This window comes from Podarcis liolepis (genome assembly GCF_965112155.1).
Source record: "Podarcis liolepis genome assembly, chromosome: 16".
Taxonomy (NCBI): Eukaryota; Metazoa; Chordata; class Lepidosauria; order Squamata; family Lacertidae; genus Podarcis; species Podarcis liolepis.
Genome location: NC_139567.1, coordinates 31935717 through 31953477, shown reverse-complemented (window position 1 = coordinate 31953477; position 17761 = coordinate 31935717). Strand labels below are relative to the sequence as shown.

Sequence of the window (17761 nt, the reverse complement as noted above, 5' to 3'; positions counted from 1 at the left end):
TCCACCTGCGATCCTGTCACCCCAGCAGCTGGCCGATTGCTGGCTGCCTCTGCACCTCCTCCTCCTCGATCATCTAATTGGGACACCGCTTTGTCACTGTTCAGTCATCTGCACAGGAGACCCAGGTGGAGACTGATGCCCAGCCTGTTCGACACTGCATTCCCGCCGTGTGCCGTGATGGTGCAGGAGGACAATTCGGAGTGCCTTTCTGACACGGGGTTGACAATTTATTTAAAGAGTTTATATACCGCTTAATTTATGTCACGTCTCAGTGGCTTACAAAGATAAGATACAAACAGCAGCCAAAACTTATGGAATTGAACATCAATGCTTGCTGGAATTAGGGGGGGGGGGAATCAGGAAGTTCCAGATGTCCAACAAGGAGGGGGCTGTCAGACCACGACTGGAAGGGAGTTCTGTAAAATTGGGCCAACAGTATTGTTACACACCACCCAATCACTGAGCCAGGGCTTCCCAAACTTGGGTCTCCAGCTGTTGTTGGACTACACCTCCCATCATCACTAGCTAGCCGAACCAGTGGTCAGGGGTGATGGGAACTGTAGTCCAAAAACCCTTGGCGACCCAAGTTTGGGAAACCCTGCTCTGAGCAGTGAGGAACTCCAGGATGTACTTACCTTGAAATGAAGGTTAGTGGAGACTGTGGTGTCTTTAGGATATATGGAGGGGTTCACAGCATTAACACCTCCATAGATCTTGCTTCCCCTTTAGGTTTCCAGAGGAGCCCCTACGTCCAGCACGAAGCAAGCATTTCTCTGTGTCTCCGGCTTCTAGCCTGCTTCCAGCCCCCCCCCATTCAGGCTATTGTTCTTCTGTCTAGGATCACATGGCCACCAGGTGATTATCCAAGTGAGGGACATTAACTTGGGTCGCTTTGAAAATGGACAACTGTGTAAAGAAGCATTAAAACTGCTCGTAAAAAGTATATCCTGTGTCTCAAAATACAGGTATAAAAGGTCTGAATCTCCAGAGATCTTACAAAAACCATGGCTTATGAGCAACTGTAGTGGCATGGGGGGGCATACACTTCACCAAATAATGGACCCTTATAGGACCACAATGATGTATTATGGTATTATGAAACAAGGAACTCGCCTTTCCTGCAAAGCCTTTGCGTGTAGATGTTCTTACTGCAGCCCTGGAAGACTCCACATGTCTGTTGCATGGACTTATGGCTGAATCCTGCACCTTAATTAAGGTGCCAGACCTCCAGGGTTTGAATTTCCAGGTGGGCAGGGAGGGCGCCACTACCAAGAAGGCCCTTCTTGGCAGATCTCAGCATATTCCTTTTCACCAGACAGCTGTGGCCCAATTTCCCAGATATTAGATTATTTCCAGTGTGGATTTTGATGGCAGTGCAGTCCATGCATGCCTTTCTTAAAAGTGGTGCAGGCACTTAGCAGGAGTGTGATCTCTCTTGTTCAGAAATAATCTTTCCAGTTCCTGAATATTTTGAGCTCCATCCAATTCAGTTCTTTGAAGGCTGCTTGCAGGGTGCTCCCTCCAGTGCTAAAGCACAAGGTTTGTCATCGCTTGACTATAGGGCTTTTTGCAAGGGTGGGGGAGAACTTAATTTCTGGAAAGGCTTGGAGGCGTGTGAGGAGAGTTCTTATTCTCGAAGAGGTTCTGCCTTTTGTCCACCTCATGCATGTGCATGAGACTTCACATTTCTTTCTTATATTTTCGCTGTGCAGGGGTAGGGGGTTTCTATGAAGCAGCATTAGTGGATCTGGAATGAGATCTCTTCCTCTTGTCCCTGTCTTCTTCTTGAAAAATGTCATGTAGGAAAGCAGCTATTTTAATAATCATATATAAGAGGGGCACAATGGTGTCAGGCTTGCACAGGAGGACTCAACACTGCAACATTTTGTTGTTGGTTCCATATACAGCTAATTCCACCATCTAAATCATTATTTTATATTCTTGTATATTGATCTGTAACTCTAGAAGATCCACTTGTCTTTCTCTTTCACTTGAGACTTGTTCTGCCAGCCGATGGGTTTTTGCTTGTACTGTACTTATATACCATATCTGGGTATTTGGGGAGATAGGACATTGGCTATACTGTATTATCTGTCTCTGAATGCAAGTTGCTGGGAATCACAAGTGTGGAGAGTGCTGTTGCAATTTGGTCCTGCTTACAGGTTGGGTAAGACTAGGATCACATCCACACCATGCATTTAAACTGCATGGCTTCCCCCTAAGAATCCTGGAAACTGTAGATTGTAATGGGTGCTGGGAATTGCAGCTTTGTGAGGGGCAAACTATACTTCTGGGATCCTCTCTACAGGTGCTTTTAAATATGATTTCCATACATCGGATGTATAAAAATACATGCCAGGTATGGAAAACAGGGTTTGGATTGGATGAGGCTTTGTCTTCAGAAATGGACTTTGTCCTATTACTTCTCTTTTCTTCTTTCCGCTGAAATGTCTGTATTATGATTTATCAGTGATCCCGTGTTGGGAAGATATTTGCAGAGGGTGGGTTTTCTTGGGGCGGGGATATGTTGTTCTTTTTGTTCTTGTATATTTGAAAACTTAATAAATATAATTGAAATAATGATTTCCATGTGTTTTGAGTATGCGATATGGATGTGACTTAAGGCAGGAGAGATTGGTGTTTGAATGATACCCAATGAGTTACTTTGGGTGGACATTCTGTATCAGCCTAACTTGTCACAGTGGGCTATTGTGAGGACAAAACAGAGCTTCATTGGAAGCAGAGGGAAGGTTATAATGAATTTAAAATAATTAGGTTACTGTGACCAGTATTTTGTATTATAATCAATTTAATATGATTTGATTTAATTCGGATACTAACGACATGTTTAATATTTGCATCGACATGATAAATACATGAACTGCACTGATCTAAGTTATATGTTATACACAAACACACACACACATTGTGTGTCTGTATATATATGAACACAAAACTGTATGAATGTGTAGGTATATGTATATATACCTACAAATATGTATATATACGTATAAAGACAATATAGATATTTATATACGTATAAATACAATTTTTCGTACTAATAGCGTAATAAAGCACGCGTTGCTTTATGGGAAATGGAGGCTCCCTCTCAGAGGGTTTTCCCTCAGACTCAAAGCGTGCTTTAACACCCCCGGACAGAGCAAACTACAACTCCCATGGTGCCCTTCGCGCAGGCGGTGGGATGGTCTTTGTGAGGCGGTGGGGGTGTGAGCGAGGAGGGAAAGAGAAAAGCGCGGCGGTTTGGCGCCTCTTTCTTTTCCTTTAGAAGGCAAAGGAAAAAAGGGCGGGCGGGAGGAGCGCGCGGCTCCAATAGGGGCTGTGGTGGGGAGAGGGGGAGGCGGGGTCTAGGATCCCTCAGAGGAGGGGAGACGGGAGAGGAGAAATAGGGGCGCATGCGCACGCCGCCCGGGTGCAGCCGCCGCAGCTACTACAGCCCGCTGTTGTTGCCGTGCGAGAGAGCGAGAGCAGTAGCGGCGCGAGCGTGAGGGGGGAAAGAAGCGAAAGTCCGTCTCGCGCTCAGGGAACAGCGGCGGGAGCAGCAGCAGCAAGCAGCTTAACCGCCTGCTTGCCTGCTTCGCGCGCGCCCAGCGTTCGGCCGGCCCTGATTGGCGCGCGCGCCTGCCTCTCGTTCCATTGCCACCCTTCCTTCTTTCCTCTCTCTCTCTCTCCCGTTTTGTTTTTGCGTTTCTCTCTCACCTTCAGCGCGCGGTCGGGATAAACGAGAGATAGCTTTGCTGCCATTATTACTACTGTTATTTTGATAAAAGTCCAAGCCAAGAATTAAAAAGAAGAAGAAAGATGGTGGACCGCGAGCAGCTGGTGCAGAAAGCCCGGCTGGCTGAGCAAGCCGAGAGATACGACGACATGGCGGCTGCCATGAAGAACGTGAGTCTCTCCTCCTCCCTCCTCCTCCCGGTTTCCTCCGCTGCTGCTGCTGCTGCCGCCGCGGCCGCCACCGCAGAAGGGCCTTCCCTCCTCCTTTCCCCCTTTCCCCTCCCTCCCGTCTGCCTCCTTTGTTGCGGGGTGTGTGTGCCACCCTTTTTTATTGAGAGGAGGGGGGATTGAGATTTTTTTCCCCCTCTGGGGGATATTTCTGGGAGATATTCTTAAAAGGGGGATTCCCAGCTCTCCACCCCAATTTTCCTTTTAATTATTTTTTGAGTGGAGGGGAGTAGGATGTGTCTACTGGTTAGTATTCTTCATTTAGTGGGTCAGATTATTTACCCCTCCTTAAAGTGCATAAATACATTAAATCAAAATGTTAACGTATTGATTATTATTGTGCATTAAAATAAATTATGTTAATCAACGTGTAGAATATATTGCTTCTGGTGGATATTATTGGAGATGCAGGGGGAAGTGAGAGAATTTGCAACCTTTCCCCAGATTCCTTCACTGACTGAAGGAGGATAATGTGCCTTTCTTTCTTTTGACACAGGGAGGGGGTATTTCTGATAGGGTGAGATAATTTTGTCTTCCTCACACCATATATTCATTTATTGGATGGGGAGAGCAGTGGTGGCAATTGACAGGGTTTTTCATTATTAAGAGAAATGGGAGAAATGGACTCGTATTAATTTATTGGGAGGGTGTGATCAACATACTGGGGGGGAAAGAAAGCTGGGGGAGAGAGAGAGAGAAATGGACATGTTCTCTGAGGAGAGTGTATGCTATGTATTATTTCTTGCACAGAAAATTTGTTTATTTTTGAGTAGGGGACCAATGCACTTATTTAATCTTCATGCTTCAAAAGCATAAATGCTTTGATTTGTTGTGGTGGGTGGTAAGCAGGGGTCTCTTTTTCTCTGTCTTGAGGGTGGGAGAAATAATTCATACAAAGGGGAGAATGTTTCCACAGGAAACCCCCCCCCCATTTTAGAATGTAATTTAGATTTTCATTCTGCTCCATCTCAAATGAAATGATGGCTAGAGGAAATGCCATTGATGAATTCTCTTCATTTGGAAAGGGGGGGGGCAGGTGCTGCAACTGGCTCTCTGTGGAGGCATTACTCTGTGTGTGTGTACACACACACACACACACACACACACACACACACATGTCCTTCTTGTCCATCCCTTTCCTTGCCCCATACAGAAAATGCTTTGGGGAGTGAGTAAGGAGGTTTCTTCTCTTGTCCCTCCCATTCTCCACTCCACCTTGCAAGCATTTCCCCTGGGAGGTAGAAATGGCCTTGCAGAGCCAAGCCCTGAACTCTTCTCCTGCTCCACCATGCCTAGGGCAAAGAGATTTGCTCTCTTCCCCAATGTACTCAAAGGATAATTCCCCTCCTTGGGGCCAGTGTCATCTTCAACCATCACCACTGGACCTCACACATTCACACCCATAGATATCCATCCATACATGCAGCCTGGCTTGTTGCTATTACCTGCTATTATCATATTTTGGCAGGGAAATGCAGCTTCAAAGGGTGCCTTAAACAATAAAAGTAGCATTCCTGGAACAGATGCCCTTCCCTGAGTAAGTGTAATGGGAAGGGAACATGATGCTCCCCCCCCCGGGAGATGCCCCTCCCTAAAGTTGCATTTCCCCCCTTTTTACAGGGATGCTCTTTCCTGTCCTTTTCCATGTCAGTCTGTCCCTGAAAATGCTTGGCCACCCTATGCATCCTCTCTTACCATCTTACACTTTGCTTGGTCCCTGCTTCCCCAGATTTCTCATTTATCCCTTAGGGCACAGTGCCCCCCATTGAAATGTCCAGGTACCATTTTGACCCCCTTGGGTGGCTTTTCCCCCCCAAATGCTGCTCTGGGCTTAAGGTGCACTCAAATCCCCTCTTCCCCCGGAGCACCTTCAGTGTTTCAGAGGCACCTTACACACCAAAAGGCATGTGCTTCTATTTCAGGTCTGATGGGGGGTTTTGCTTTGTAAGAATAGGCGCCATCCTCTTTGGACGAAGTAAAGAGGATGTCCTCTTTTCTGCCTTATCATTGGGCCTAGTTAAAAATGGTTTCTCTTCTGCTTTGAGGGAGAAAAGTGGGGTGGTGGCGATGACAGTGCAATTTATATATGGGTTTCCTCTTGTTTCACCCTGTTGGAGAAAAAAGTGAAGGACAGAGTGTAACCTGTGCTGTGTCCTCTGCCCCCTTTTTATCTCTCCCTCCCTTGTGCTTGGGCGGTGCCTTTCCCATGAATTCATCTGCTGTGCCCTCCCTACCCCCCCCAACCAACCCCACCCACAATCACCTACCATACCCTCTCTTAATCTGCCTCATGACAGGGCAAGGAACATTGCAAAGAGCTGGCCTTAAGATTACATTTTTGGGGGGGATGTAAATGATCTGCAAGTCTTCCACCCCATCTAACACACTTTTGCAGGGTGGTATGGTATTACAGGGAGAAAGCTCGAATCAGATATGTAGGTTAACTAGTAGGCAAATCTTTCCCTAGGGTTATTTCTCTCTCCCCTCACCCCGTCCACTATTATACATTATTCTCTCAGGTGAGAGAAAGGCGTGCAATACGGAAAGACCGGTGACTTCAATCTCTAGCAATCTTAGTATTTATCTAGGTTAGCTTTTCAAAAAGGAGGTTAAGATAGGATGGCGTGCTGTTAATTTCTATGTTTTAAAACGACAGCTGTAAATGGAACAGTTCTTAAATTGTGCAAGTAGGGTATTTTTTAAAAAAAAATACAGGTGGCCTCTTTGAGTGTTCAATAAGTAAAAGGGGGAAAAAAAGAGAGAAATCTTTGATGTGATCTTGCAAACAAAGCGATCGTAGGAGGCAGTATCAAGTCATTCCAGAAGATTCTGCATTTGTCATATTGCAGAGAGGCTAGACTGGGTGGAGAGAGGGAGGGAGGGGTTGCTTTAAAGAGGAGAACGGTTCTTTATATTTGTCTTGTTAGTCAGGTCTGAGCCTTTAAGAGAAGCCAGCGTGGCCTCTGTCTCTGATGAATAGTGAATACTGATCCAGAATTGTCGCAGTCTTGCCTGGGATGCTGCTCTCTCTCCCTGATTGCACCATTTTGTTGTAACCGTTCGTTTGTCAAGCATGTGAAACTGCTGAAGCTTAGCTAGGAGCAGAAGAAGATGCAGCTAGCAGCATAATTAGGGTGGGGAATCAGCCTAGTGGCACTGTAGTACTGTGTTAATATTTGAGCATCCCTCTCTGCAGGACGATTTGATGTCAGTCAGTGCTTACAGAGTAATCTCACTGAATGCAAGTGTTAAAACTGTATTTTAAGATCTGTGCATTTCATTTTATGACTACCTGAAGACTGATACTTTCAGCAACCCTTTATTTCTGTTGCTTTATTGCTGTAATTGCCTTAAATGTAACTTAGCAAATAAATCAGTGTAAAGAAGTAGAAATGCTAATCTCTTCTAAAACAGTAGCCTGGGATGTTACAGCACTTCGAGTCCAGCTGTTTTAGTATCTGGGCTGGGTTTTTTTTTTTGGAAATCTTTGCTCACTGCTTCCTCCTAGGGCCAACACAAAGATCTGGCCTGCTGTACTCGGAAAAGAAAATTTAAAGCCCATCTTAATGGACCGGGGCTGAATTAACGCCTGATATTTTTCTCCATCTCCTTTTGCCACTGTGCAACACTATTTCCCTCTACCCCACTTCCAGCTGTGTGGGAGACTTATGACCTCGCACTCATTTCCGTAGCAACTCAATGATGTCACGCGTAAGAGTAGAAGCTGCAGTGCACCCAGGTGGTAGCAGAGAGTGTACAAATGGCATTTGTCCAAGGTAATGCAGAAATGTAGTGATTGAATTTGGATTGACACCACTCCTGTTGGAATGGACAGTGGATTTTAGGTCCTCATTCACTTCTGCTTTTGCAACTAATGCACTTAATTGTCTTTATTGCCATCTATACCGTAGTTAGCCATTCACTTTTTTGCAGTAGGCATTCATTATTAGGTCTCTTCTAACATCTCCCCAAAATTGCTTCTCCACTGCTACAGGTAAATGCACCCACAGCCTAATAGTTAGTCTGAGCCTTTAGACCAGGCATAGGCAAACTCTGACCCTCCAGATGTTTGGAACTACAATTCCCACCATCCCTAGCTCAGAGGACAAGTGGTCAGGGATGATGGGAATTGTAGTCCCAAACATCTGGTGGGCCAGAGTTTGCCTATGCCTGCTTTAGACTGTATCCTGATTGTAGTTTGTGGTTACTTTCTAAGACAACTTGTCAGCATGGACAACTATGGCTTATTGAAGACAGTGCACAAAATGGTGCTGCTGGTGTGTGTCCTCTTTTACCTGAATGTAAGAAGAGCCATGTTGGACCAGACCAAAGCCCATCTAAGCCAATGCTGTGGTTCCTACAGTGGTCAACTAACGGCACTTCTTTCACTGCTGAATGTCCAGCAGTGGGCATTCAGGTGCATGCTGCCTCTGTTCCCTGAAGGTAGCATAGTGTGTGCCAGTGTGGTGTAGTGGTTAAGAGCGGTAGTCTCATAATCTGGGGAACTGGGTTCGATTCCCCGCTCCTCCACATGCAGCTGCTGGGTGACCTTGGGCCAGTCACACTTCTTTGAAGTCTCTCAGCCCCACTCACCTCACAGAGTGTTTGTTGTGGGGGAGGAAGGGAAAGGAGAATGTTAGCCGCTTTGAGACTCCTGAAGGGGAGTGAAAGGCGGGATATCAAATCCAAACTCTTCTTCTTCTTCTTCATACAGTGATCAGGACTGGTAGCTCTCAATAGCTTTATCTCCCATTAATTTGCTGAAGCATTAATTTGCTGGGCAGTGTGTATGTACTGTCCGGATGGAAGAGTTCAGAAGCATGACCCCTTCTTCAAGACTTTGCTGCATCTGCTGGCTGGACAAATATTAAGGCAGTTGGGGTAGTATGAAGGCAACTCGCTGCCACAAATTGTTCTCTGCTAAAATGGAAGGACCACAGCATACATTCTCCTGCCCAGACAGTGCCATTGGCAGAATTTCCTTAAGCTAGCAGTTTGCACACTTGCTAGTCTAAAAGATACGAGGGCCTGCATTTAAGGTTAATACAGTTTAGTTTGTCCCTTAGCACACATGGCAAGTGCTGGTTAAAAGTACCTCTTCAGCCTTGCCTTTGACGCTTGAGATGGGTTTATTTGGGACCCACCTTATTTCTGCGATTGCAAGTTGCTTTAAACTGTTATTAGCATTCTGTGTTTTAATGGTTGCAACCCACCCTGGGGCCTTAGGTAGAGGGGGGTGGGGAATAAATCATTGTCGTCGTTAAAGGTTGGGGGCCTGCCATTGCTTGCAAAATTCCCTGTGTGTAGGATTCTGATTTGCTTTGAGTATAAAAGGTGATAGCTGTTTTACAACTGGAGTGAAAGGGTGGTTTGTGCAAGAGCCTTTAAACTGAGAAGGTTGCCCCCCCACCACCACAAGAAAAATCCCCCAAGTTTTAGAATCTAAAATTTAGAGGCGTGATATGTTGAAAGCATGTTTGATGTGGATGCATCAGCAGTTCTGCTTTAGGATCGACTCCCATGGCCTGCCATACAGCTGCCTATTGCAGGATGCCTAGGTCAATATCCATTAGTTGTAATGGAGATAAAGCCTCGCCCCACCCTGACTCCTTGCAGTCCCTCTAGAGCTGGAAGTCTTCCCAGCTCCTAGTTAATAAGAACTGCACCATGCCTAGGTGTGACATCTAGCTTTGATGTGCTCTAGCTGGATAATTTATGGAATTTATTCAGATTTCGTTCAAAAATGCAGGGTAAATTAAAGACCAGGGGCCTTAATTTTTTTAGTATCTCTGCCTCTGAAATAAGGAAATGCAGTCACTGCTAGCTTTGCAGGGTTGGTTTTGTGTTTTTTTGGTATGCAATCTCCCCTTGAAATTAAATGTCAGTGTCCTTTAAACCAGTGTTCCACAAAGTGGTGGTCCACGGACTGGTGCTGGTCTGCAAGGCATTGGGCTGCTGGTCCAGGGCAGCTCCACCACAACCCAGATTGGGTGGCATGTTTCAGGAACCAAATATGGTACCAGTCCCTGGGGAATGGGTGGGTGTTGCTGGTCCACCACAGTGGATAGTTTGAAAACCATTGCTTTATACCACAATGAGATAAAATCTTAACAGGTTTCATTGACCTCAATACTAGTACCACATCTTGATTGAGCCTCCTACGTTCAAAGCTGTTATTTCAGTGTATTAGTTGCTTGCTTCACCAAGTGTATAAAGATTTATAAAGATTTAAAACCTTAAAAGCCTATTTTAAAATCAGAACCATTGCAGTGCAGTAAAAGCCATACAAAAATTATTACTATTATTTATTGATTTTTTTATATCGCCCTATATACCCTAGGACAAATCCCTAGAACAAGCCCAGTAAAACAGCACCTGAAATGTTGCCGTAAATCTTAACCAATATTAGTGGCTAGTCATATCACCTAAAGGTGCTGCCCTATTTCCAGCGTTTGGGAGAAAGTGCTAACAAGCGATACTCATCCTTTGGGATGAGAAGTACGAGGAAACCTTTTTCGCAAATGTTTCTCTGTGGCCAAGTGTCCAAAATGTAATAATAGCATTAGGGCAAAGTGTGATGTTACAAGTGACCTTTAATGCACCCGGACGCCGAGAGCGCTGCAGCTCTACAAAGATAGATCAGAAAGCTGCCCTTTGCGGCTACCAGTCCGTTAGGTCAGGAAGCAAAACGCCACGGGGAGTGGCCAGCCTTGGCCGCCAGCCAGTTTTTCATTCTTGCCAGAATGGGATCGTCCATGAAGATGAAAGTTCTCTGAGATGGAAAACCTTCAGAACTTACTTTCTGTGTTGAGAAGTCACTTGAGACCCTGGGTAGTATAGGATCACTTCCCTCTTCAGAGTAACCAGTAAGTAGATTGCGTGGATGAAGCAGTGATTGTGAACAAGAAGCAGGCCTCTTTCTTTGTCTTCTACCCTGCCCAAAGATGCCATTATTATTATTATTATTATTATTATTATTATTATTATTCCAAGTTGGGATTCAGGACAGCTTGCAACATTTAAAAACATGATAAAATGCAAAGTAATAACTAACTAGCTAAAAGCAATAATTAGAATACATCAGAGACAAGCAATTTGCTCTGACAGCAGCCCCTAGTGGTCAGCCCTGTCTGCTTCTCAGTTTCCAAAGGCCTGTCTGAGCTGGAAGGTTTTAGTCTGCCAGCGGAAGGATAGCAAAGAGGGAGCCAGTCTGACTTCTCTTGGGAGGGAATTCCACAATACCAAGAGCAGCCACAGAAAAGGCTCTTTCCTGTGTCACCCCTAACCATGCCTCTGATGTTGATGGGACCGAGAGAAGGTTCCCAGAAGGAAGAAGGTGAGAGAGAGAGAAAGAAAGAGAGAAGGTGAGATCCGACCTGAGGATCTCAGCACCTGGGCAGGTTTATATAGGGAGGCCTTTTAGGTCATCTGTTGCTGGGTAATTTGAGGGAAAGGATTTTGTGTAGATGAAGAGGGGGGGAAATAGTTGCAAAGTCAGCTTGACTTTATGTGGTTTCTAAAAATGGCAGTGGGTTAGTTATTTAAAGCAGGAAGATGGCAGATTTGGGTTTTTGAGGAATGAAGGAAACCAACAGCACCAGTGACTGGCCTGGTCTAGCGACACATTTTATCCACTTGGTAGCATTGTTCCTTTTTAACGTTTTATGCTTTAGCTTTGCTGAAATGCTCCGTTGTCCTGCAGGCATCTTTAATGTTTTCATAGTTTGCGTGACATTCTGTAGGCTGCACTGTCCTGTCTAACCTACTGATGGCACTCTGTTGAAGTGAATGCTGAACAAAGATGGTATTTAGCTTCCCTCCAGCTATGTAGCCCTGGTTCTGCAGATCACAAAGCTTTCTGGCCTTTGGTGTCTTGATACTTCAGTAATTGGTCATACCTCTAGACCAGGATGTCCCCAAATCTCAATACCAAGTAGGCCGCAAGAGTACTTCAACATAGAACCTATGGGCCTCGGGCTGTGAGGGGAGGAGTAAGGCCAAAATTGAATGCACCAGGCATTTGGAAGGCAGGGTCCTAGAGTCCTCCCACTTTCTCCCCAAAGCTGGGAAAGTGCTAACTAGACTTTGGGAAGGAGGTGGGAGGACTCTAGGACCCTGTCAAGAGTCCTCCTGCCTTCTTCCCAAAGCCCTGCGCCAAATGTTTCTGAGGGCTGCCCAAAAAGGCATCGAGGGCCACATGTGGCCCCTGGGCTGCTTGTTAGACCACCCTGCTTTAGACAGCAGCCTCACTTGTGTGCCCCTTTCAGCCAGGTATATTGAAAGGAACCCCTGGCCCTCCAGATGTTGCAGAGCTACAGTTTGCATCATCCCTGGACATTGACCATGCTTGCTGGACTGGGGGGAGTTTCAGTTCAGCAACATCTGTAGCACCAAAGTTTCCCCCCACCTGCTTTAACCCCTAGCTGTGTGTGCAGCTTTAAAGCATGGCTAAGCTTAACAGTGGTTTAAAGTGACATGTCTACTGGGCCCTTACATTGGGTGGGCCAGAAGAACAGCAGCAGACTGTGCTGAAAGGGGAAGCACTGGTCAGCTCCTAGTTAGGTAGAATGCAATATCCTAAATTGATTCCATAGTACAGTGGTACCTCGCAAGACGAATGCCTCGCAAGACAAAAAACTCGCTAGACGAAAGGTTTTTCCGTTTTCGATTTGCCTCGCAAGACGAATTTCCCTATGGGCTTGCTTCGCAAGACGAAAACGTCTCGCGACTTTGTTTCCTTTGTCTAAAAACAAAGACATGTTTTGTTTATAAAGTTAATTTATTTTCCCTTCAATTTTTGAACTGCTCTTTACAGTATGTGTGACTTTAAAGAGCAGTTAATAAGCTGTTGTTGTACCAAATTTGGCTTTGTTTGGACTTTTTTTGACCATAGGAACGCATTAATTGATTTTCAATGCATTCCTATGAGATTTCGTGATTCGCAAGACGAAAAATTCGCTAGACGACAAAACTTGCGGAACGAATTAATTTCGTCTTGCGGGGCACCACTGTGTGAGATAGCATTTGCCTTTTTACCTGCTATATTCTCACCCTGTCTGCACATGGTTCTATTGGGTGGCTATTGATTGCTCATTCTTTGTTCCTGTTCTACACTCTGAACCTTTCAGTGAACCAGAGGAGAAAGAGACATTCCTAGTACGTTAACTTTGTTATTAGCAAGAGCATGAGATGCTTCTGCAAACTAATGAACAAGCTTGAGAGAGCTGATTGTCTGCTTCAAATTTCAGAGTGACATTTCCCCTCCCTCCCCCCTGCAATGGACTATCAAACCCCTAGAAATGGTTTTCAGAACTGCCTAAGTTTTATTGGGCATATGTATAGCAATCTTTCGCCTGGAAGTGTGGGAAAGGACGTACCAAAATACACAAGCTTTGAGCCTCATGTTGAAAACACACAAGCATTGAGAATTGTTGAGAATTCCTGACATTAGAATATCTGAGTGGCACAGAAATCTGCTCAGTCCCATATTGTTAGCATCTAGTGTGTCGGCTCAGTTAAACCTCTTGTGAATATAAAATCTTGGATGTATCTTACTGAATAATTCACTTTTTTAAAAAAAAAGGGTTCAGGGCATTCTAAACTGTAGGCCCATTTAAGTGTGTGCTGGATGCATACATAAATGGCATCTGTGGAATAAAATGGAAGCTTCTGTTTGAAGTGGCATCAGTGTTAGAAATCAGCCAGGTGTGTTTTGCAGCAGGCGTCGTTCCACTTGCGACCACATGGAGATCTCTGGATGCCAGATTGGCAACTGATATCTCCATCTGGCTGGCCCCTCCAGCTTTCTTAAGCAGGTAAGCAGAAGAGCTCATTTATTGCATTTATATCCCACCTTTTTCTCCAAGAAGTACATGGTTCACTCCTCTTCTCTGTTAATCCCGACAACGACCCTTTGAGGTAGGTTAGGAGGCTGTGAGTGACTCTAAGGTCACCCAGTGGGGATTTGAACCCTGATCTCCCAGGTCCTAGTCTGACACTCATCACTATAGCACACTGGCTTCCTAGAGTCCTTCTGCTACTGGCAGCTCTATAAATTAAGTAGCTAAATAAATAAATATGGGGAAAGCAAAGTGTCACTTAGAGAAGGCTCTGAAATCTTTCCCTTGAATTGGTTTTATTCTGGATTGTTGTATTTGATATTTTAATGTGCTGTAAACCGCATTGAGGTCTTGTCTTTAAAATACAGAGTGTTAATGAAATGAATAGCAATAGCAACAACAAATTTCACTGGGGGGAAATGGCTAGGCATTCTGCAGTGGCGACCATAACCTAGGTTTAAGGTGCCATTTGGCGGTTAGCTTATATATCTCTAGTTTCCAACACTGAGTGCAATCGGTTGGTTTTAGAACTGACTTCTGTGTTCTGGCTGCGATGTTGCTCACCCCTTAAAAGTGGAGGCATGACCCACTTGGGATAAAGTCTTAATTTCGCAAACAGCTGACTCTGAGGCAGCTGCGCTGGTACTGTTGGGCGGGGCTCCCTCAGGACTGGCAGGAGGACAAAGGGATGTAGGGGGCTGTGTTGCTGTGTTGCTTGAACACCTGAAGCCTGCCTGATCACCGAGGCACCGCTTGGCTTTAGCTAATGATCCAGGTCATAAATGTGCAGAGCCAGGCTATTAAGCGGAAATGTGTAGGCTTAAAATTATTATAGGCCATTGAACTTGGAGACTTTTACAGGCAGATTCCCTTCCCTTCTCCATAGTAACAGCACAGCTTAGTTTAAAGCTTGAACAGAATATACTGCTGCATCTCTCCCCCCCCCCCATATCAAAAAATAATTGTTCCTCTCCTTCACCCCATCTGCCTCCCTCCCCTTTGGTTTCAGATAGCACATGGGCAGAAGAGTCTAAAAAGCCCGGGACACAAATTTTCACAGCCCTCTAATGGCTATGGTACCCCATATTACCAGAAGTACAATGTTAACTCTGGAAGCATATACTTGATTCTGACCAAACTAAACCTCCTAAGCTAGCACTAGCCAGTGTGGTGTATTGATCAAGAGTGTTGGATTAGAGGCTAGAAGACCAGGGTTCAAGTGCTTTAGTTGGCCTTGAAGCTCGATGGGTGACCTTGGACTAGGCACTGCCTCTCGGCCTAACCTACCTCTCAGGGTTGTTGTGCGGATAAACTGGGGACGAGGACAACTGTGTACACTGCCTTGAGCTACTTGGTGGGATATAAATACTTCTGCATCTTTTTTCTTGCACCAGAGTCACAATGAGAGCATATACTTGATTCTGACCAAACTAAACCTCCTAAGCTAGCACTAGCCAGTGTGGTGTATTGATCAGAGTGTTGGATTAGGGGCTAGAAGACCAGGGTTCAAATGCTTTATTTGGCCTTGAAGCTCTCTGGGTGACCTTGGGCCAGGCACTGCCTCTTGGCCTAACCTACCTCTCAGGGTTGTTGTGCAGATAAACTGGGGATGAGGACAACTGTGTACACTGCCTTGAGCTACTTGGTGGGATATGAATACTTCTGCATCTTTTTTCTTGCACCAGAGTCACAGTGAGAGCTGAGCTACACTTCTTGGGAGTATTCAGCCACAAGTAAAAATAAAAAGGAAGAATAAAGCTGTCCTTCAGCAATGACCACCAGTCTTGTAAAGACTGCAAAAGTTTCTAGTAAAGGTTTTACTGTCCTGCAGTGGTGGGGATGTCCTGTAGCAGCCTGGTGCATTTCTATGCTGGAGGAGGTTTATCTTTTTGATAGTGCCCCCCCTTTATATATTGCACACAGAAGCGGTCAGTCTGGCCTCCCATCAGGTCGCTTTCCTGAGTGCAATTCCGGGTTTGGCTACCTGGCAAGTGGATAAATACAAGGTTGTCTTAGGCAGCAAGCAGATGCTGCCTGATGGGTAATGCGAAAATGTCAGCAAAAAAGCCAGATTTAGTCAAGCTTTTAACTATGCAATACTGTTGCTATGGAGAACGACTTGCTGGGCTGTTGTAGTCTTGAGTAAACACTTCCTCCTTCATTCGCGTGACAGAACCAGTTGCTTGAATGAGCGCTGTGTCATAAACTGGTTGTGTGATCTCCAGCTTGTGTGTGTGATAAAAGATGGTCTAGGCCAGGCATGGCCAAACTTGGGTCTCCAGCTGTTTTGGGACTACAAATCCCATCATCCCTAGCTAACAGGACCAGTGATCAGGGGTGATGGGAGCTAGTGATGGGAAGCAAATAACTTAAGAGGTATTGTTTTAAAGAAAAAGTGACAGGAGTTTTAGTGCAGAACAGTGTATTCTTCTCAGGCTGAAAGTTCCACACCAATCTTGTTAACCATGGGATGCTGACCAATCGTGAGACACCTTTGTACTGTTGGTGATCGTTTTGATGTTGCCAATAGGCAGATAGTCCTTGTAGGAATGGTGGAATTGGGGCATTCATTTGGACATGGGGGCGGGGGAGGTTCCTCCTCAAGAATGTCCCAAATAGACGAATGGTAATAAAAACAAAGGGATGCGGGTGGTGCTGTGGGATAAACCACAGAGCCTAGGACTTGCCGATCAGAAGGTCGGCGGTTCGAATCCCCGCAACGGGGTGAGCTCCCATTGCTCAGTCCCTGCTCCTGCCAACTTAGCAGTTTGGAAGCACGCCAAAGTGCAAGTAGATAAATAGGTACTGCTCCTGCGGGAAGGTAAACGGCGTTTCCGTGCGCTCTGGTTCGCCAGAAGTTTAGTTTGCTGCAATTACTTTTTTACATCTAAGAGTCCAGAGGATATTGAAATACTCTGGTGTTGAGTATTTCAATTCACTGCCAACTTCAATTTTGTTTTCCTCAAATCTCAGAATACTCTTTCTGCTGCCAGTGTTTCTGGAAAATTAGGCCTCTAACCCTTTAGCAGTTCCCAAATTAACGCTCTCAGTGTGAGGTCATATAGAATTCTGGGTTGGGTAGGGTAGATCGGATGCCATTAAATGCCATGGTATGGGTTCCTAGAGCAGTGAATCAAGGTCTAAGTTTGGATAACTGACTAACTTCAGAATGAAGTCTCAGAGGATGGGACTTCTGTCAGTTAAGTGATAGAGATGCGTGTGTGTGTGTGTGTGTGTGTGTGTGTGTGTAATTTGCAGGTTTAGAAGAGGGTTCCTGTTCTGATCTGCATTAAATTCAGCTTCACCTCTTCCATTTGCAAAGGCAAAACACTTCATTCTTCCCAAGCGATAAACACGTGTATGTCATGATTCATTTTTCCTTGGTTCTGAACTTTCGAAATTGAGACAAGGCATTTCTCTGTTCAGGCAAGCTTCGAGATATTTTATTTAATGTACTCACTAAGTCAAATTCACATGCTCATTAGTTAATGGTCAAATATCTAAGAAGTGTTCGGTCATATATTCATTATCCACTAGTTGCATTTGTGGTTTAGTGGATTAGAGTCAGATTTAGTTGGGGTGACTTTGATTCAGTTAACTGCTTCACTACAAAATTCATTAGATGACTCTGCTTGATGCAGCCTCTCTTGGAATTAATTGGATAAATTGGGGTATCCTTCATCCCATCCACCAAAAGAGAATGGTGAAGACCATGAGATGTTTACTTGCCCTTTCGGTGATATTTGTCATGAAAAGTAGCAGTGAAAGTAAGAGCCATTGCCCAAATCATGCTATGCATGAAGCAATTTTTGACCTGCATATCTCAAGAGGGCAGAGAGGGAATTTTGTCTTGAGAAACTCAAGAGGTAGTAGACAGTAGTTGTGCTCAATGGACAAGCACTTGTCTCAGTATGGCAACCAATGTGAGGGACCAGCCCTTGGCTTAGGAAAGAACATAT

The 17761-nt window shown here is 45.1% G+C and overlaps 1 protein-coding gene across 1 annotated transcript in view; it reads left to right on the top strand.

The window, feature by feature from the left end:
- The first annotated feature begins 3211 nt into the window (after window positions 1-3211).
- YWHAG (tyrosine 3-monooxygenase/tryptophan 5-monooxygenase activation protein gamma) overlaps window positions 3212-17761 on the top strand; it is a 28148-nt gene continuing 13598 nt past the window's right edge. Inside the window, exon 1 of the mRNA XM_083479458.1 lies at window positions 3212-3906. Within this exon, the coding sequence (XP_083335584.1) occupies window positions 3820-3906 (87 nt within the window). The 5' untranslated portion in view covers window positions 3212-3819. The remainder of the gene's footprint in view (window positions 3907-17761) is intronic.